This window comes from Hippopotamus amphibius, chromosome 5 (assembly GCF_030028045.1).
Source record: "Hippopotamus amphibius kiboko isolate mHipAmp2 chromosome 5, mHipAmp2.hap2, whole genome shotgun sequence".
NCBI classification, from domain to species: Eukaryota; Metazoa; Chordata; class Mammalia; order Artiodactyla; family Hippopotamidae; genus Hippopotamus; species Hippopotamus amphibius.
This window is the reverse complement of record NC_080190.1, coordinates 26,449,947-26,470,049: the sequence shown is the minus strand read 5'-3', so window position 1 is coordinate 26,470,049 and position 20,103 is coordinate 26,449,947. Positions and strand designations below refer to the sequence as shown.

At 46.3% G+C, this 20,103-nt stretch overlaps 1 protein-coding gene across 3 annotated transcripts in view; it reads right to left on the bottom strand.

Annotated features, from left to right (window-relative positions):
• COL17A1 (collagen type XVII alpha 1 chain) overlaps positions 1-18,307 on the bottom strand; it is a 48,875-nt gene extending 30,568 nt beyond the window's left edge. For 2 of the 3 annotated variants that reach the window (XM_057734467.1, XM_057734469.1), the window contains exons 1-12: positions 18,133-18,306; positions 13,309-13,371; positions 11,361-11,405; positions 10,228-10,332; positions 9,093-9,224; positions 7,073-7,120; positions 6,121-6,156; positions 4,997-5,044; positions 3,477-3,620; positions 2,049-2,207; positions 1,400-1,471; positions 23-94 (exon numbers count right to left, since the gene is read on the bottom strand). In XM_057734467.1, the coding sequence (XP_057590450.1) occupies positions 23-94; positions 1,400-1,471; positions 2,049-2,207; positions 3,477-3,620; positions 4,997-5,044; positions 6,121-6,156; positions 7,073-7,120; positions 9,093-9,224; positions 10,228-10,332; positions 11,361-11,405; positions 13,309-13,360 (913 nt within the window). In that variant the 5' untranslated portion in view covers positions 13,361-13,371; positions 18,133-18,306. Of the gene's footprint in view, positions 1-22; positions 95-1,399; positions 1,472-2,048; positions 2,208-3,476; positions 3,621-4,996; positions 5,045-6,120; positions 6,157-7,072; positions 7,121-9,092; positions 9,225-10,227; positions 10,333-11,360; positions 11,406-11,847; positions 11,919-13,308; positions 13,372-18,132 lie in introns of all 3 variants that reach the window. The other variant, XM_057734468.1, reaches the window with a different exon arrangement.
• Positions 18,308-20,103: the final 1,796 nt, after the last annotated feature.

Genomic DNA, 20,103 nt, shown 5'->3' with positions numbered 1-20,103 from the left:
GCTCGACACCCCAGTTACAGACCTGTGGAGGTGGTGGCTGTGCCATGGGACAGGGCCGATGAGCTGGGGGCCAGGTTGTTCTGCATGCCAAACACTGTGAGAAGAATTGAGGACAGGTGAGCGCAGGCCCCCCAGGTTAAGGCAGCCAGCCCCAGGAGCCCCCCAAACCACTTTCAAGATAAATGCCTTCGCAGATGACAGAGATCCCAGATGTTCTCAGTTCCCACACTCTTACTGTCATGGTAATTTTTTAATACCCCACCTCCCTACTCCAGGGCAAAAGTTACTAAGTTCCATTTATTGAGTAGTTAGGTCCACACAACTTCACAGTGGTAGTTTGCATCGGGTCTGACAGATGTTGCTATACGCCTCAAATTTTTAAAATATCCTAGGGGTTCCCTTCTGTGCAGGACCCTGGGGTACCTTGGTGCACAGTGTGGGAACTGCAAAAACAGACCCAACGGAGGCTGAGGCGCTGACTAGGCAGGACACTAGTTTTCCTGCTGACTCCTCCTTCTCCTGGCTCAAACACATAGAACTCCCCTTGCCCCCATCAGGATTTCAGAGGCCAGTTATTTGTTTGTTTTCAACGATGTGCAGAAGTTCATTCCTCCCCAGTTAACAGCTTCTCTTATTCCATCTTATCTAGAGTTTGGGGCACAAGATCACGGATCCAACATCAGTCCTCCTCAGTCGGGACTTAGCAAAGTATCAACAGAATAGCAAAGGCAGGGCTTGCGGGACTCTAGTCAGTTGGAAGGGTTAAAATCAGAAGTCAACAGTACCAGCCAAGGAAATATACCAGCCCACATACTATACTTATTAGTCATGATACCACAGAGGGAAGGCAGATTCCTTTAACAAAAGGTGTGGGCTGATAACTTATTTTCATATAGGCTATTACGATGTATGTGGAAATAGAGTGAATAAATACTTCTGTAAAATGATCATAGGTTTGCTTTGGAAGCTAAGCAGTAACATTATTTGGGCTTCCAAGGAACTATGACATTTATAAAAAGATATGAAGTTGAGCTCTTTCTAAATTAGCAATGCTTTCCGCCTGAAAATGTCCTGAGCTGTGCTTCACTTTGTCCCTTTCCTTCCATCTCTCCTCCTCTCCCATTAAACAAAGGGACTTGCGCAGAATAAGCATGTAAGCGTGGTCTCTGGTGCCCTCGCACTTAGCCCTTTCCCCTGGGGACTGAGCCGTGTCTGTGATGGAGGGCACGCTCAGTGCCTCCTAACGCAGCTCCCTGGCTGCCGTTTCTGCGTGGCCATGTGCGTGGAGGAAGTCCTTGTGTTCTCTTTCGGAAAGGATATCTTCCCTAGAAACCATTCCATTTTCCTCACTAGGCAAGAGAATCCTTATTTATTTTTTTTCACGCTGGCAAGCACTGACCTGAGGAGCTGGTGCTGATTCCAGGCTGCAGAGTTGGGGAGCAGGAGGCCATGTTATTTGGAACCCCAAAGACTGTGGGGGAGGAGGAAGGCTGGTGAGAGGATGTCCACACAGAACAGGGGCAAAGAAGCACCAGAAGAAATGTCAGCATTGCATTGTGTTACATTTCTCTTTCCAGGAAAAACTTGGGCTCTTGCTTTGCAACATGAAACCAACCATTAGTCTGTGGTGCGCCTTGGGTCATAATAGCCCATGGGTGGTCGCAGCCAAGACCCTCTTGTTAGTGGTCATTTTATAGGGAAGGCACTGGATGCCCAGAGAAGCTAAATGACCTCTTAAGGTCACACAGTTAATCCACATGGAGTGAAACTAGGTTGCTTATATTTGTTTTCATGTTCTTTCCCATTACATTTTATTTTTTTTTGGAAACACTGTACCATATAGTCCTTTCCATAGGAGACCCACCAGAGGAAACGCCATAGACGTTGAATTGGATTGAAGTTCCAGTGGAAAAATCTTGGGATGCTTGGCCACAGGAAGCCCCTCTAAGAAGCCTTGGGGATGGCCAATGCCGGAGAGGTCATTCAGCTCCAGCATAAGGTGTGGAGGGTTCAGGACTGGGAGGGGAGGTGCGCTGCGAGCCACGTACCTGATCCTGAAGAATAGGCATTGGTGTTGAGGAGGGATGAGCTCTGGGTGGTGATGTTGTTGTGATAGGTGCCCATGGAGGACCCCGCTGGCAACGTGGAGGACCACACGTGTGAGGGAAGGTTGGCATCCAGGAGAGTTGTGTCATAGGTGCCAGACACTGGAACAGACATGCCCAAACACACCCCAGTGAGAGGCAAATCCACCCTCTGTTCTGGGGGAACCCAGTGGACTTGGTTTGCCAAGAGTTTCCTGGTTTTAGCCCTGAAGGTCCCGCGTCCCTGCAACTCTCTCAGTCCAGGGCAAACTGGGGCAGTTGGTCATTCCACTTCTGTCTGAAATCTCGGAGCTGGTGAAAGCCTGATCACTTGGGTTAGAAATTCTTGTTGGCTCTTGGTGAAATTTGAAGTAGGTAAATTTTGCTCTGGGGTCCACCCATCTCTACTTCCAAGCCCCTCCTCGCCACCTCCTGGTGCACTGCTCCCACCCAGGCTCTCTGTCTCTCTCTCTGTTGCTGACTCCACCTTCAGAGATGCCGTGAAGCTGTGACTCCCTCAGCAGAATTCTAGATAGCAGCGCAGGTAGGGAAGCCCTTGGTTCTGAGGCCACACTGCACATGTGGTCGCCTTCTCTGGTTGAACGGTCCTTAAACATTCCTATGAGCCAACCAGACCCAAGGGGCACTCGGCCCCCAAGAGGGGCTTTGGGCCCTTCCCAAATCTGAAGCCAATTCTGCCTATTCATTATATAAGAGGGAGTTAGCCACACAGGTCACAAAGTACCGTGAGGTTTTGGTTTTATACTGAAAAACAAAAGATCATTATCTCAAGGTGGTTTCTTTTTCAGTAGTGAACAAGAGGAAAGCTTCACCTCATAGTAGAACCGGCTTCTTTCCTCATCTCCCCTCAAGGACCTGTTTATTCATCTTTCTGCCTCTCACAGAACCCACCTTGCACTTGGTAGGCACGTGATATACGAGCGCTGAGCTACACTCTTCCTGCTTGACTTCCCCGGAGGCCCTGGCCTCCACGAGGGCAGTGGCTGTGTCTGTGCTGCTCAGTGCCTTTCTCCAGTGCCTGGTGCTCGGCCCGGAGGAGGCATATGATAAATGTTCATCAGATGAGTGAATGAATGAAAGTAAACGCTACAACTTTCCCCAATACTCTTCATTCGGGGGACCTGGCCAACACATTCCCAGGACATGTCAAGAATCTCCTGGGAGAGAATCTCTAGGATCTAGAACCAGACTACAGCCAGTACGTGAGATGGCTGAGCAGACGGGGTGAGAAGGGCGTAGCCTGCATTTTCACGCAGGAAGAGCACTGCTCAGGGTTTTGCAAAGTCTCTGCCACAGCATGAACGTCCTGCTCGGGCACATCTGCCACCTTGTCCCCTTCCCTCCACAGCTGCCCAGGGCTGTGGGGCTTACCTGACTGGGAACTCGCTGTCACCACCTTGGTCTCCACGGTGCCTTTCTTGGGGATGGGGAGTGTGTTAGAGGAATTCCGGGTGGGGCTCACGCTTGCTGATCGGCTCCCCTTGAGCAAACGCTTAACATCATCCAATTCCGTCCCTGTAAAAGGATCCCCCACTTTTTCGTTAGGCCCAGGATTCCCTCCCGAGTCCACCCACAGTGGGTGGAATGTTCAGAGCACTCTGAATACTGGGGAGGATGAAGCATCCACTTCACCTGCCGGGACATTTTTGGTTAGCCTTATCATTTTTGCATTTTGTCAATTTACAGCACTGATTAACCTGGCATTTTGTAATATTAATGGCCTCATAAATATAGTGCCTCTACAAGGAGGTCAAAGTCCTCAGTAGATACTTCCTAATTAGACCTCATCAGACACCACAGGCAAGATTCTGTGGCTGGAATACACTGTCATCCTGCATCGGGGGAACATTTATGCCCAGGACAGTTGGAGAATCAGACCCCTTGAAACAAATGGTTCAATAGTGGTCTCATTCTGGGCACAGGATGCCTCAAGGTGTTAGGTCCCCGACCTTGTATGCTCTGGAGCGTCAAAAGGAATTTGTGGCCCATAATTCTTAAACATTGCACTGCTTTCCCGTGAGTTAATTTCTAGACCCTCTGGCCGATACACGTTGGAGCGAGGTGATTCAGTGGAGTAAGCACCCTGTGCCTCCCGAGGTGGCAAACAGAAGAGGAGGGAGGCATTGTGCAGGGGCAACGCGTGGGACATCTACAGACAACACGTGCTAGAGGACTGCCCAGGCACCCTCTCCCCTGAGAGCTCCATCCTTCATGCTCAGCCCCTCCAAGCCTAGAAGGACTCGGGGAGACAGCATCAGGCCTAGAGTTAGCCCAGGCTCTGAGCTCTTCGGACAAGTCCCAGCTTCTGATTCCAGAACCACCCAACCTGGCTCTTTCTCCTTGTAGTCTTTGTACTTGGCTCCTGCCCATTTGGGCTCATTTCAAAACGGCAAACAACAGGGGTCCAACACAGTCAACAGAGAGAGACTGGGGAGTCCCTGACATCTGAGATAAAGTTCAAACTCTCACACTCTGTTCTGACCCTTCTTTAATCGTAACCACCTCATTGCATCCCTTCCTGCTCCTTTTCCTTCACCCGCACCGAACCTTCCTCCCATATGTCTGCCCTCTCATCTCACAGAGCCTACCTGACCCAGCCTTCAGTCTCCCTTCAAGTGACTGACTAACCTGGGAAGACTCCTCTGGCCCCTACTCCCTCGGCTCCCTGAGCTGTCATGGTTGGTAAGTTTATTGTCTCCCCTTAGTCTGAACCGAGAAGCAGTAGGGATGGCTTACTCAGCTCCTCACCTCCTGCACTCAGCCCAGAGTGCCTGTCACAGAAGGCCTTAGACATGTCACTTACGATTGAGTGACTGCACATACACACACACACACACACACGCAGCAGTAGCCCTGGATTCCTGGATCCCTCCCAAGACATGAGCACTTACATCGGGTAGATGGGGATGCACTCTGCAGGCGAACTCGGATCTCGCTCTCTGTACAGGGGAAGAGATGGAGAAGCTGTGAATGAAGGACATAGCCCTCGGCTCATAGCCCGACACTGAGCTCTGAGTGGCAGATTAGCTTTTGGGCTGCTCTGCAATCTGTGAACTGGGAACAGAAAACCTAGGTGTGCCAAGAAAGAGTGCTTAGAAAGAGGTGTCCTCTCCTCACCCCTCAACCTGCCCACAGCTTACCTCCCAGCCGCCTGGAGCAGACACCCCAGGCTGAGCCTGGAGGCGCCACCACAATCGGCAATGACCAACCCCTTTCCCAGGGCCCACTCGGCATGACCAGAACCAAGCCACTCTCCTGCCTTCAGGGTTTCTCAGGCAATAGCAAGACAATGCTAAAGCCTCTAGTGTTTCCTTAGCCGTTTTGGCCTCTTTAGGGCAGAAGGCGGGTGGTTTAACCTTATTAGCTTCAGGTGGAGTATGGGCAGCTCTCAACTATCAGCCCAAAGCTGTAGGTGGTCGGTTGGTGCCTAACTTTCCAGTTACTGATACGATCAGGCCCCTGGGAGCTTTCGACTGGTCATCAAGAACTCCCAGGGCCTGTGAAGAACCCTGCCCTCAGCACAGCCCTAACTCGCTCCTTGCCACCCTCACCGGGTATACCAAGGGAAGCTTTCTCCAGGACCACATTCCCTCCTAGGGCCTTATCTACAGGCAGCTGTGGAGAGTGCGAAACTCTCACAGATCCCTTTGTCCCCTGGAATAATGAAAAAGAAGGGCTTGTGCTCACTTTTTGCCGCACAAAGCCAATTACAGCACATCTTGTTAAAGTCAAGCAGGAGGCTGAATGTGAAACCAGATGTAGCGCCAGCACCTTCAGACAATCCACAGCAGAGCAAACCACTCCACGTGCTCGCTAGGTCGCTGTCAAAATCTACCCTTCCCAACCTGATGGAGCCAGCAGAAGATCCCTAGTGCTGCAGGCTCCTTCAGGGTAGGAACCATGACTTATTCATTCTTTACTCCCACGTTTCCTGGCTCTCAGCTGGACACGCGTTAGCTGCTCAGAAAATACTGGTTGAGTGAACTGAACTGAACTGAACCCAGCGGCAGCTTACCTCGTGTTTGGCTCCGTCCTCTGGTTGAAGAAGATGCTGAGAAGCAAAGAAAAGTAATATTAGGCACCTATGAGGTAGCATGCTAAATATTTGTGACATGGAGGCAGACCTATTTGGCTGGGGGAGGAGGTTGTCTTCATAGTGCGTTTGTATCCACATAGAAACCTTTATGGATGCTGGCTGTTTAATAAATGACACCCCACATAGCCAAAGGCCAGAGAAAGTTCTGTAAGCCCCAGTGCATTTAGGGTGTTATATTAGCAAATGAATGTGAAGTTGGCTCACACTTAGAGTGTAAACTGAGGTAATCATCTGAGAGCACAATCCGTTCGGACTGGCTGACCACACTGATCAAAGGTATCAAAAGTCTGCCAGGTCCTTCCTTTAGTTTTTTTGTTAGAGACTGCCTTGGTTTTCACACTGTAAGCAAATAAATGAAATTATAATCATGGTAAAATCAATGATCATATCATAGACTCATAGGCACAGTGAGAACCCAAGAACATGGACTAAAGATTTAAGGTCATGTGAAGAAACAGCCTAGGGTTTCACTTGGTTAAAACATGCTCCCTTGAGGCTGCTGTGGTGAAGGTGCTGGTATGTTTGACATTTGCACATTCTTACCCCTGCTCCCCTTTTCAGGGAGATATCTGTGGGTCCTGTGGAAGGAAAAACCCTACGATTGTTGCCTGGCCTTAGGGCTTATCTGCCTAAGCCTGAGCCTTGTGTGAATAGTTTGCCATTTCATAAGCAAAGACTTATGACAGCAAACTAATGCAGCTGACAGTCCCCTTAAGATGCTTCAAGATAAAGAGCAGAGAAAAACAGGTCAGCAGGGGTTAAACTTTTCTAAAAGAACCCATTTAACTCATGATGTTAACTCATGATACTCCCCCTCCATCCCCGCCAGGCGTGTTCAACCATTTCTTCAGAAAATAAGGATAGGACATACCAAATTCCTTCCGAGGATACTCAGGGGAAGAGTTGCCACTGGAGCTCCCTAGAGAGAGGACAAAACACTTAGTACAAACGGCCACTTGAGCCCAAATGGCTTTGGAGAGTGTGGGTCCTTTCTGAACCTCCACAGCCTAGGTGTTCAGCACCAGATTTAAACAAGACGTGCCCAATGGACATTCTTCTGGCCCTTCCTTCTGGCCATTGATCTACTTCGGTGGGGCAAGATTTGAGCAAAGGAGAGCAGGAGGTTTTCATTTCTTTCCTTTTTGTTTCCATGTCCTTGACTTCATTTGCCCTATGCAGTGCTGATGCTAATGACCTGTCTCTGATGAAATGAAGGTGCTGTCAGCACCAGGGGGCTCTCTGACCCCTGTGACTTGTCCCAGAGATGGGCCTTGTTAAATGAAGAGACCAGCCCGCGTGCCAGCAGTGCAGCAGGGAGCACTGTGGTGACCCCATCCACCTGGCTTGGATTTTGGACTCTCCCTAACCCTGGCAGCCCTGGGTCAAAGTTATTTACTGGGGTACCCATCCTTGATCCTGCTTCTCCATCACTGGTACCCATCTTCATTTACTCTAGACCAGTTTGACACCTGGATTGTCTGTTTTCCACTAAAACTGCTTCTGCAGATCATCAGGAACTCCAGTAACCTGAGGAGTAGAACCCAAATGTCTCCCGCTCGTCTCCTCCTTCCTAACAATGAGCTTGCTCTGATTGTCTGTCTGTCTCTCTCTCTGACTTCAGCGGCACTGCCATTGACTCTTCCTCCTGTGTCTTCTGGCTTTTCTTTCTCCATATTCCCCCAACTTTATCTTTCTATGCTCTCTTCTGCTTTTAAACTCTCTTCCTTGGCTTACTCCTTCAGTTCTCCAGCGTCTGCTAACAGCTCACTCGTGAATGATTCCAAACTGGGTATCTTGTGTCCCACTGCCTGCTTGGTACCCCTACCAGTAAGTTGTGCCAGCAGCTCTACTTTAGGATAAAATAATTGAACTCATCCACGGGGAGGCCGCCATCTGGCTTCCCTGCTTCAATTGTTGGTACCACCATGAACCCAACTACCTGTGTTTGAAAATCTCAGTGGAATCACGGACTCCTTTTCCTCCCTTCCCCCGACACAGAATAATTGTCAGACCTGTGGATTCCGGCTCTGCGACACCACTCACTGCAGCTCCTCCTGTCCGCTCCCACTGCTACCACCGTAGTCCCAGCCAAGGTTCCCCCCCCCCGGGGCTACTGATCACCTCCTAGCTTGTCACCGTCTTCAGCCTCCTCCCACCCTATTCATCCTGAGCATGGCATTCAGAGTTCTAGTCCCGGACCTCAGATATGATCATCCCTTCTGCTCAACGATCTTGTTGCTCCTCACTGTGTGTAGAGAAGACCAAACATCTCGGCCGAGCGCTTAATCTGAATCTCTCCGTCTCTCTTCACACTGGTACCACTGCTGCTTGCTACCTGAGCCCTGGACGCTCCTGTCTTCGCTGTGCTGCTGCTCCTGCAGCCTGGAGCACCCCAGCTCTCCACCGGGTAAAAGTCTCACGGGTCAGGAAGGCCCAGCTCGGATGCCACCTCCCACATAGAATCTTCCCTTTAGACCCATCTGGAAATAACAACCTCCTTCTACTTTGCAATGGTTTTTTTTATCTGTCATCTTAACTTGTCTGTTAGACTCTAGGCTCCTTGAAGACAAGACCCAGGTCTGATTCATTTAAACATCCACCAAGGCACTCCACATGGCACTAAACGCGTGGTCGATAGTTGATAAAATACCAGTTGAAAAAGTGACTAAATGCATAAATGAATGAATGAGGGGTGGACAAATCAACAAAATCCTCAGGGAACCTGAGCCCATAAAAGAACTGAAGGAAGAGTGGAGAGAAAGGTGAGAAGGCACAGGGGAAGACAGGTGGCCGAGGCTTCAGTCTTCAGAGGATGAGAGAAGTTATTGAGGGAAGAGAGTAGTTCCTGAGGGAAGAGAGTAGTTCTCTCTTAAAGTCTGTGGGGCCAGTACCTTCGTATGTTCCATGGCGGGTGACATGAGTTTTCCTCTCAAAGGTCGAGCCTGGTGAGTTGGGCAGAGTGGAGGCAGGAGAATGGGCCCTCCTGTAACTGGAGGTGGAGGCGTTGCCTCGTGTGCTCCCACCTACAAGTGGGGAAAAAGTGAAGACGCTCAGAGTGCGTCACAGATTGACATACGGTTATACTCGGTACACGCAAGCTGTTCCTAATAAAGGAGGGGCCAACAGAGAGGCCAGAGGACTTCAGGAGCGCCTGACTGAAAGGGTCCACCTCAGCATTCCCGAGGCTGCGCAGAAATGGGCGGTGGAATTATTGCTGCTGGAAGGCAGGGAGGTCCTTTATGTCTATGACCAAAGGGCATGAAAATGGAGAAGCAGGATCTTTTTTGAGGACCTGGCCTGTAATCATAGAGCATTGCTGGGTGGACTAAAACATAAGCCCACATGGACGTATTCCTCAACAGGTTAAGGGCAGGCGCTGCTCTTGATCGGCTCAGCAGTTCGCATGTTTGGGTCTTCTCTTTAGTGTCATTCCAAGATGTTAAAAATGGCTTCAGAGGTAGTGTGTGTGTGTGTGTGTGTGTGTGTGTGTGTGTGTGTGTGTGTATTTTCCCTGCTTTGTTTTGTTTTGTTTCCATTTGAAAGCTTCCATGAAAGAGTGTTTCTTTGGGAACAACTGGGCCCATGTTGGATGCTTGCCCAGTGGAAACTCACAAAGTGTGGGATCCTATGTGGCCAGATTTCCTTAGCACAGGAACCCAATCCTTAAGTTTCTTTTGTTGTTGTTGTTAATTCAAACTGTAAACCCTCAGACGGGTACACCCTTTTCTAAAAGAGATGGCTTAAAGAGAGTAATTCAGTGGGAAAGGAGTCACCTCCCCAGAACGCCTTCTTAATTAACTATAGTTACTTATATTGGGGACATAATGATAACTGATCCCATTTTACGTAGGCTTCAAATGTGGATAATTTGAAAGTCTCACTTTTGCTAGGATGTTTTTTTTACACAGCTTTTTGAGACATTTGGAATGGGTGACAGACGGTGGTAATGGTCTGTCTCTGTGCAGGACCCTCTCTCCCCCTGTCCATCTGCCCGTCCCCCAGCCCCTCCCCCCAGCAACCACTTACTTGAGTTTATGTAGCCACTGCTGCCGTGCATCAGGCTCTGTTTCTCCAGCCGGCTCCCTCCGCTAAGAGAGCCTGTCTTAGCATAGCCATTGCTGGTGCCCCCTTCTGCAGAAACGAGGAGTGGGTGACAACTTACAAGTGGAGTCAGTACAGAGGGTTTCCTTGCTCCTTGCCCCTCGGAAGCCTTCCCTAGCTTCTCACCCACGACCCTCTTGGTTTGGGGCCCTTTCTCCACCTGTACTGCACTGTACATGCTGTCACACTCTTGCTTTCTTTGCTTTTGATACAAATGTTACAAGCAAATATTCTACCCCCTTTAAAAAGAAAGCCCCCTGGGTGGAGCACAGCAAGTTGCTGATTAGGAAAATTTAAATATTTGAAAAGTCAGCAAGTGCTGCAAAGGCCTTGAGGCCAGGGCCTGGGGTGGGCTTGCTTTTTCTGAATGCCTGGTCTGTGCCCAGACACGGCAGCCACTGGAAGTGCTGGAGGGATGAGTGACAGCTCTGTGTTGCTGGTGTTTCACCCGGCAGCCCATCATGCTCCAACCTTGCATGCGAATGGCATCCCCCCACTCCCCACACTGAGCCAGGCTTCCCCAGAGGTGCAGGGCTAGCTTGAGGGCTCAGATATCCATTATAGAATCCACTAAGCCTAACAACCTCCCGAGAAAAAAAAGTGGATTCAAACAGGAGCCAGGCTGTGGTTCCCTCCTCCCACCCCAGGCCCAGGCTGGATAAGATTCTGATATTTCAGTGTCCAGATCAGGCAAATGTATAGAGACCGAAAGTAGATTTGTGGTTTTCAGGGGCTGGGGAGAGGGAAGGGAGAATGGGGAGTGACTGCTAATGGCCCTGGAGGATTTTTTTTTTTTTTGAGTAATGGAAATGTTCTAAAATTAGATTGTTGCAAAGGGGGCTGCATGACTCTGTAAATACACTAACAACCATTGAATTACACACTTCAAACCAGTGGATTTTGTGGGATATAAGTTAGTCAATACAGCTGTTAAAAAAAAAAGATTTCAGATATTTTGGACTTGCTCAACAGGAGAGTGAATGCCCACGGAAAAGGTTATACGTGGAGCCCTTCACACAGGCCTTACTGAGAAGATAGCTGTCAAGATAGTCACTTACTTGGTGGTAAGGACGTAAGTCTTGTAGTTACTGTTTCTGTGATAACTAGAAAAAGACAAAGAACAGATCTTATTTAACGTACTGAAACCCCTGTACTTTAGCAAGGTCTCACATCTTTCACATGTTTAGCACATTAAATTAGGTTCAGTATAGTTTTTCATACACTTGTGCTTTAAGGTATTCGATCTAACCCACTGTAAAAGCAAATAGGTGCGATAACAATAGGGTTTAATGTACCTGGATAATAGATTAATATCCCTCTGGAACCAAAAGTAGTTGGTTACCCACTGATTTGAACAATGAGTTGTCCTGCATTAATGTCTCTCATCTAACAATTAGATCTAGTCCAGACCTGGATCTGTCTTTGAAGGAGGATCAGGCCCTCAAGTCACTCTCTTTCTCTGCACTGTCCCTTCTAAACAGCCACCCAGTCCAGCTGAGGGCAGTGCCTCATCCCGGCTGATTACACTGTGCTGAGGATAATTACCGTGGGCTTCTTTATGAATTTGGGGGTGTCTCAAGGACATCATAATTCATTCTAAAATCTTCAGGGCCATTCTTGAGTGTGAGGAGGTGTAGGAAGGAAGGGGCTTGGTAAGTCACATTTGGTACTTGGTGAAATCATGGACAGATGAACATCCAAGATGGACTTGAAGAACCAGTCCCTTTGCCTTCCAGAACTGAGAAGACTCCAAGTAATGGTGATCTGTAGAGGTCATAAAAGCTTCTGGTGTTTTTTAAAAACACCAATTAGAAGAAAGACATCTTGCCTTCCTGAATCACTCTCTCCCCTAGCAGCATGGGGAGGTGGGTAGATTCCTGAAATCATAACTGGGCCAATTTTTTGCTCTGCCTATGACCCTCACTAAGCACTACCTCCCTCTGGGTTGGACATCAAGGAGCACCTATGGAGCTAAGGTCACTGGTTTCTAAAAGCACACTTCTCGTGCACACTTATGTGCATATGTGTACTGTACATGCAGGTATGGTTGGTGAAAGGAGCAAAGGATGAAGAAGATGGTGGGGCATCACTTTGTGCTGCTGGCAACTGCTCTGTCCCACACTGGTCTTACTGCTCCCACCCCTCACCCTTTCCTTCACCCTGCGTGTTCTCATTAGTTCGGTTGTCCTAGCACCAACATAGGGTTATGAATGGAGCAGAAGCAGCATTCCATGCATAAAAGGAAGTGGTTTTTCAGATTAAAATGGCAGCTTGATTTGAATAATAGTCCTTGGGCTTTCACTAAACCTCGTGTTGTGTGGACCTTTGGGATTCTACGACACATAAAAATAAATTATTTCTTAACCTAAAGTTCCAAGTCTGTGGAGCCAGAATTTTTTTTTATTGGAGATATATGAGAGTCACAGGATAAATGAAAGTGTTAGAGCTGCTAAGGGGACAGTTTAAACATCTCTGAATTTATCATTTGGGTAGTTTCACAAAAGAAATGTGTCTGTTTTCAATTTTCAGTGTAGATTGCAACTGTGACACCAGTGTGATTCCAACTTTATTCCTGCCATAATGGGGATATTATTCTTTTGGATTTCTGTTGCCCTGTATCCCTAAATAAGAACATGGTTAAATAAACTATTGCAAATTTATTCAACAGGGTATTATGAAACCATTAAAACTGCTGGTTATAAAAACTGTAACATAGAAATGGTGATATTCATCTTTGAAGAAAAAGCAGAACACATTTTGATTACGAGTATATTAAAATAAAAATCAACAAAAGGCTTCTTACAGTTAGAAATAAAGTCTATTTAGGAATATATTTAAAATGATACAGTGAAAAAAAGCAAAAAAGAAAAAAACTAAGCAAAAAACTAAAAACAAAAACCTAAGAAATAGAAAAAAGATACAGTAGTCGTGGTGGAATTAGGAATGTATTATTCACTCTTTCCAAATTTTTTATCACTTTTATAATGACATGTATCACACTCTTACTTCTTTCAGTGACTTCGGTGCCATCTCGTTTATTCTTCTTGGTTACATCCATACCATCGCCACCTATGGAAAAAGCCAGAAGCCATGAATAGCCATGTCTATTACCATCACTTCTCATAAGTATAGGTCCCTACTATTCAAGCTGAGAAACAAAACTCGATTCTTAGAATTCAAAGCATAATTGTTTTGTGTGTATGTTTTTTAACAAGAGTCATTCCTACTTCTTGGATCAGTGAGAGAGTAATTTAATAGTTCCATCTTGGATTCTATTCTTTTGGACTGGGATCCCCCCTCCGCCGCCCCAACCAGGGTCTAATTGAGCAGGCTGCCCCCTGCTGAGAGTTAAAGGTCTTACATAGAAGATCTGGTACCCTGACCTTTGAGTATAAAGCTTCCACTTTTGCCCAAGTAACACACAGCTGAAGGATATCTGTCAAAGTACATGGTGCTTTCTACTAATTCATACTGATGTATCCCATAATGTTCAGTGTTCTATATGGAGTTCTACGAATGTAAGACATTCATGCTTCATTATTTAGAGTGGGGTTATGAGAATGATTTTTGATGGATTGAAGTCAGGATAAAAATCATTGTAACGGTCATACTTGTGTGGAACTTCACACTTTTTACAACTTGAAACTTTTTCTTTGTAACACACCAGCCCTACTTTGTACATGTCATCTATGTTCTCCCTTCACTCTTACTGTATTCTGGGGAGAAAAATCATTGAGATCTTGTCCACTGTGTCCTGAAGTGGGGATGGGATGAGGCAGGCTGATTTAAGGGGTGGGGCTGGACTGAAGGGTGGGGAAGGAGCTTGGTTCAGGCTTAAACACACAGGAGACCACAGCAGGGATCCCTGTCCCAACTGGGTGCTTTTGGCTGTAGTTCCCTGTCTCAGGCTCTGCAAGCACTTGAAATCTGGCTTTCCCTGTGGTTCTCTTCTCCCAGCCCCGCAACCTTCCCTTCTTCCTAGTTTATCTTTTGGATGCAGTTCAAACTGGATTCTAGAATTCTGGAGCAAGCTACTACCGCCCAGGACACCCCTTTCTTGAAGATCTCTCCTTTTACTCTTTCTCTCCTGCCTGGTGACTTTAGCGTCTACTTATCCATTAGGTGCACTGTGCACAGTGCCTAGTCCCATCATATTTTCAGGGACCCATGAAAATGTTTTAACTTCTTTTTATAATTAAAGGAAAAATGAGCACAATCCAACCTAGATTATATTCTTTCAATGCAGTTTTCTCTTTGTTTGTTTGTTTATTTGCTTGTTTTTTTTTCACGGAGGAAGGACATCCACAAAGGCAAAATTACTTAGGGCCAACAAAAGTCCTAACGCAGCCCTGAATGACTTTGCAACTGAAAATCAAGACCACAAAAGACCAACTGGTCAACTACCTGGTGGAATTCACCAAGATCCGCACCTCAGCTTCAGGGCCTGATCCAATGTGCCAACTTTTTGCTCAGAGTTTTTTAAGTGCAGCTCTAGGCCAGAAATGAGGCATCATGGAAAAACTCCTGGCTGCTCCTGAGAAGACATAGTTCTTTGCAGGTATGTTTCCCAGAGTCACAGAGCAGGGGCTCCATAAACAGTTTAACAATGGAGTCCAGCCTCATTAGAGGGCCAAACCTGGCCCGTGACTGTGGCTGCATTCCAGCTATTACCTGTATGACTTACGGCACGCCCACCTACATGCAACCCGGCACCCTCTTTGAAATCCTTTGTTTAATTGCCTTTGGTACCTCTGAAATCCCTTTTTTTTTTTTAACCCATTGGTCATTAGCTATGAACCAGGAGCTCTTTTGGCGATTAAACATTCAAATGCCCCTGGCTGCCGGTGGGGAGCCACCTAGGACGGCACCTGAATTGATATGAAATGTTATCCTGAAAGGAACTGTTTGTAACAATCTATGTAAACTTTTACTTTCCACAAGCTATTGCTTACTATGATCCTTTCACGAAAGTTGCTGCCAGCAGCTATGAATTTGGGTTTGGCGGGTGTGTTTCCACTTGCAGCCGTCAAGGCAGACTGATGATAGCTCCACTCCACTTAAGAGTTTCCGCCTGTAGGCAGCAAAACTGGCAAGTGTTTTCTTGCTCTTTCTGTACCCAGAAATATAACAGACATTTCTAGGTATCCCCCATCTTTTTCTTAGGTCCCAATGATAAAGTCTTAAGATCTGCAGCAAAAAGCCAAGCGTTCCCTAACTTCCACAGGGCATGAGTAGACAGCCTGCTAAGAAATCAGATGCCCCCGCCTGGAGGCTCCCCACTGACTGATGCTCTGGGATAGAAGACCCCTTAGGTGGGTGCAGGTAGATGGGTGCTTGCCTCTTTCTTAGCCTGCAGTCCCTAGATGGCCTTACACAATGATTTCTTGGGCCTGAAATACACAGGACGGAGCTGTGCTGACTTTGCCAAAGTTCTTTCCCAGATAGGTAGTCTGAAAGGGCAGAGATGTGTGGGGAGGTGGATTCCTTTAAACCAAAGGTAAGAGGAAACTTTCTGGGAGTTATCAAAGGAAAATGATAGGTTGAGGCACAAACCTGGACAGGGATCATCCTATGGGGCCTACAGTTTTCCCACAGGACTTCCTTTTCAAATATTTTAAGTGCCTATCGTTTTAAAAAGTGTAATGTAAGGGAAAGGAAAATTTCATGCCCAGGCATGCGTCTGAGCCTGCCTCTCGCAGCAGTACTCATCCGTACGCCTTCTTCCAAAAGCACTACTTAATGGAAGCACAGTCAAGTAGCATAATTTTAAACTTCTTGGATGTTTGGGCCACTTTAGTAGAACTGAGGATAAGCACGTCATTCAAGTTCTTAATTCCAAAATTATGTTAGTTTCCATCTGTGGTTCTAAGGGACTGCTGTGCAGTTATTTCATAGTTAATGTTCTTTTGAAGATGTAAAAATGATCCTGTGTCATTTTCTTATGTAAGAAAACATAATTCAAAATTATTTTTCTACTTTTGAGGTTTTCCCTTTCCCCTTCATTTAAATCATGTTCACATCCACCTAAAACTATTCAGATGATGATGGGGTGTAACCCAGGCACAAACAAGGCCAAACCGCTGATACCAATAGAAAACCATCTCACTGACCTTATTATAACAATTCATGAAACACTTGGTATTTGACACAAAGAAGGGAGTAGAGAAGCTAAGCACTTTTCTATTTTCTATTTTAGGAATAAGTGTCCCTATACTCTGCTAAGGAATCACAGGTATCTTTACAGCTCCTGTTACTCCAATCTCTGGATACTTTACATTGTAAAACAAAACAACAACAAAATAACCAAAATGTGGGAAAAGTTCCCACTAGCTACTGTTCTTAACCGAGAAGGGCCAAGCAGTTTGCAGGGGCTATGAATACCCATGCCCTAGGGTTAACCATCTCAGAGGCTTCTGTCTCTACACCTCCCTACCCCCAGCCCTCCCCAGCAATGGGTTCCCTGCTTGCTGCATTTGGCACCCTCCATTTTCATAACCTGGGGGTGGGGGAGCTGGGGCCTGGCTTTGGGATTATGCCGCTTGTTTACAGCCATGTTTGGTTAAATCCTGCCGCTGCTAACAATGGCAAATGAGCCCAACCAGGCAGACACAAACTTCTTTTGGTTAGGCATAATTTAAGAATGTGGTTAGTTCTTAGGTCAGGTCGGTTTTGCCAATCTGGGTTTCCATCCAAGTTTGAAGCAGGACTCCTTGCTTTAACTGTCCCTGTGTAAACTCTGATCAGATTTCTGTGAGTGTTTTGAAGGTGCTGAGAGTAAAGTAAGCCCCCTCTGATTCTCGGAAGGGCTCCATGAGGGCTGGACTTAGTGCTTTAGTTTAGTTCTGACTTTGATCTGTGCCTTAACTCAGAGAAAGCATTTGGGGTAAGAAGAAACAATTCTACTTTGCAAATAAATTTCTTTAAAAAAAAATCTCACTACAATTTATGGACAGAACAAATCCAACTATTAGACTACTGATTAACTGCTTCTCAAAAGAAGTGAGGTGCCAGAGGCTTTGCCTACACTTCAAAAAGTAAAGTGGTAATTTGTCAGTTAGTAGTTAATGTGGTCCAGTGAGATACTTAAACTGGTAATTCTCACCCCAAAATAAATTTCTTTTGTCCCAAATTGGCCAGTAAAAGTATGACAGAATTTTTTTTTTCTTGTCCCAAGTTTGACTCCAGGAAGTTCCTGGATTAATGACATCATTTCAGATATTTCACTTTACTTTAGATTAGGGGCAGTAATTGTCGAGTGTGATATACAGCAATGTCCACCCAGCCCCTTGAGCTACTTCAGAACCTGCCAGCACAGACAACCTGGGGCAGCACATTGGTTCTTAGTGCTCACGGCTGCTTCCAGAAGCCCCCACTCACCTACACTTTACCTTTTACCTCTGAGCTATTCTCTGCTGTCAAGGGGAGAGAGGGGAAGTAGGGCAGGGTGGGGAGAGAGAAAGAGAAAGAAACTGAGGTTGAAAGAGAAAGAACTATAAACGCATCATATTCGAAGTAAAACAATTTAACACAGGTCTTTTTACAATACTTAAAACAATACCAAAGAAATCTGGCCACTGGAGCTCACTTTATCTTAACTGGTCTTTTCCTTTTCTTTCCCACTGACAAAAGTTTCTTCTTGTTCCTTTAAAAGACCTACCCTAAGTAGAACACATAAGTCAAAGTAATTATTTATGATCAATTAATCACTTCAACCAGAACACTGGAAACTAAACAATATCATCTCAGATTCTCTAATACTGAAGTTCTCAGTGGCAAACTGCAAATTAAAGTCTCACAAGAAGAGAGAAACGTGAAATTCCTGTTACTTACCTAGTTTGAGATGTTGAAGGAATCAGAAACAACTTTGCGTAAATGCCCCCTCTCTTTCTTCCCCTAAGGTTTCCTTCTAGACGTTTGCCGTTCCCACTTTTTTTTTTATCCAGACCCAGCCAAGGTGTGTTAGAGCTGAGTGATCTTTCAAAAATGTTCACTTCTTTACCCCTTGTCTCTTTCAGTTGTTTGCTTCCAAACAAGTCCTGACAAAGGTGTGTCGGGTTTACAGCGTGACTCCACCCTTTCAATTATCCGACACTTGCCGAATTAAAAAAAAAATCTGCCTTCGGGAATCAAAGTTTACAGGAGGCAGAAAGCTTCTCCAGTTTAGGTGGATTAACCATTTATAGGCCATGGGGAGAAGGGAACAAAGGTTCAGCGTAAAGGAAATGACATTTTATTATTCCTCTTTACCTTCCACAGCCAGAGAACTGCCACAACCTGGTATTCCCCTCCCTCACTGCCATGGGAATAGTCAAAATCCCAATGTGTGTGACTCATGGGGTAGCCAGGCATGTAGAGGGCCTGTGGTCAAGGTCTGAGCCTGAGCTCTAAAAAAACCGGGAGGTTGACAGGATTTACACTGGAGACCTGTTTCCCCTATATATATCTTTTCCCTCTTTCCCCCATTCTGACCCAACCCAGGTCAGTCTTACCTGGAGGAAACTGGGTAAACTAATTCAGAGTAAGACGTTAATGACTGAAAATAGAGAGCAATGGTGGCACAGGGCTCATTTTTTTTTAAAGTAACCAGATACAGTAATGCTGCCTCCAAAGAGTGATGTGAGTGACAGGATTTTAGGCATTTAGCCACCTAAGAATGGAGAGAGATACTGTCGGGGGAGGATTAAGGACCTTCTTGCCCTTCGAATCAGCACCCATATAGTCTCATCCAAAGACATATGTGGACTCTCAGACGTCCTGTAACTCCAGGAACATTTCATGGGGCCACTAGACTTTTCTAGAGGACCAATTTGCACCAATCTGGAAAGTTCTCATGAATACCTGGATAGCATCTGGCTTTCTGGGACCCCTAAACACTAACTTGAGGGACTTCCCTGGTGGTCCAGTGGTTAAGACTTTACCTTCCAATGCAGGGGGTACAAATTCAATGCCTGGTGAGGGAGCTAAGATCCCACATGCCTTGCGGCCAAAAAACCAAAACATAAAACAGAAGCAATATTGTAACAAATTCAGTAAAGACTTTAAAAATGGTCCATATCCCACTCCCCCCACAAAAAGACTAACTTGGGACTCCTGGTGTTGGGAATATGAGAAGTCTGACCCTGGAACTCACACAGGTGGTTCTTTGGAACCATAGCATCTTCTTGGGACCCAATGCCAGGTTAGGACCCTGTTCTAGGGCATTATTCCAAGATCCTGGAGGGAAGCGGAGGGATTCTTGTAGCAGAGTGCCCATGCATGTCTGCCCCCTGCTATTGTGGTTACTCACTGCATGGAAGGGTAGCAGACCACCGCCTTGCGGGGTTCTTACTCCTAAGCTCCCAGCATTTCTGCATTGAAGCCACTCGTTTCAGAACCCTTTCAGTGGTCTAGAATGTGACAGTTATTGGGTTCTTGTTTTCTGGGATGTTCCTGCCTTCCCTAAACAAATACTTACTCAACATGTCTGCTGTTAATCTCACAGAAGAGCACTGAAGGATCTGGAAGAGAGAGAGCTTTCATCATGAAACAAACATAACCCCCCTCATTATTCATTAACTCATGAATAAAACAAAGATATATTGGCTTATTGGCTGCTGCTTAGAGCTAGACATTGAACTGAGAATTTGATGGTGATATATAGACATAGTCTCAGTCCTTATGGAGTTCAGTGTCTAGCAGAGAAAGATAGGCCTTAAATGTATTAGTCTGCTAGGGCTGCTGTAACAAAATACTGCTGGCTTTAACTAAAAAAGAAATAACAAGCCCCTAATGGAGTCATTTGTTCCAATAACAGGAAACCAA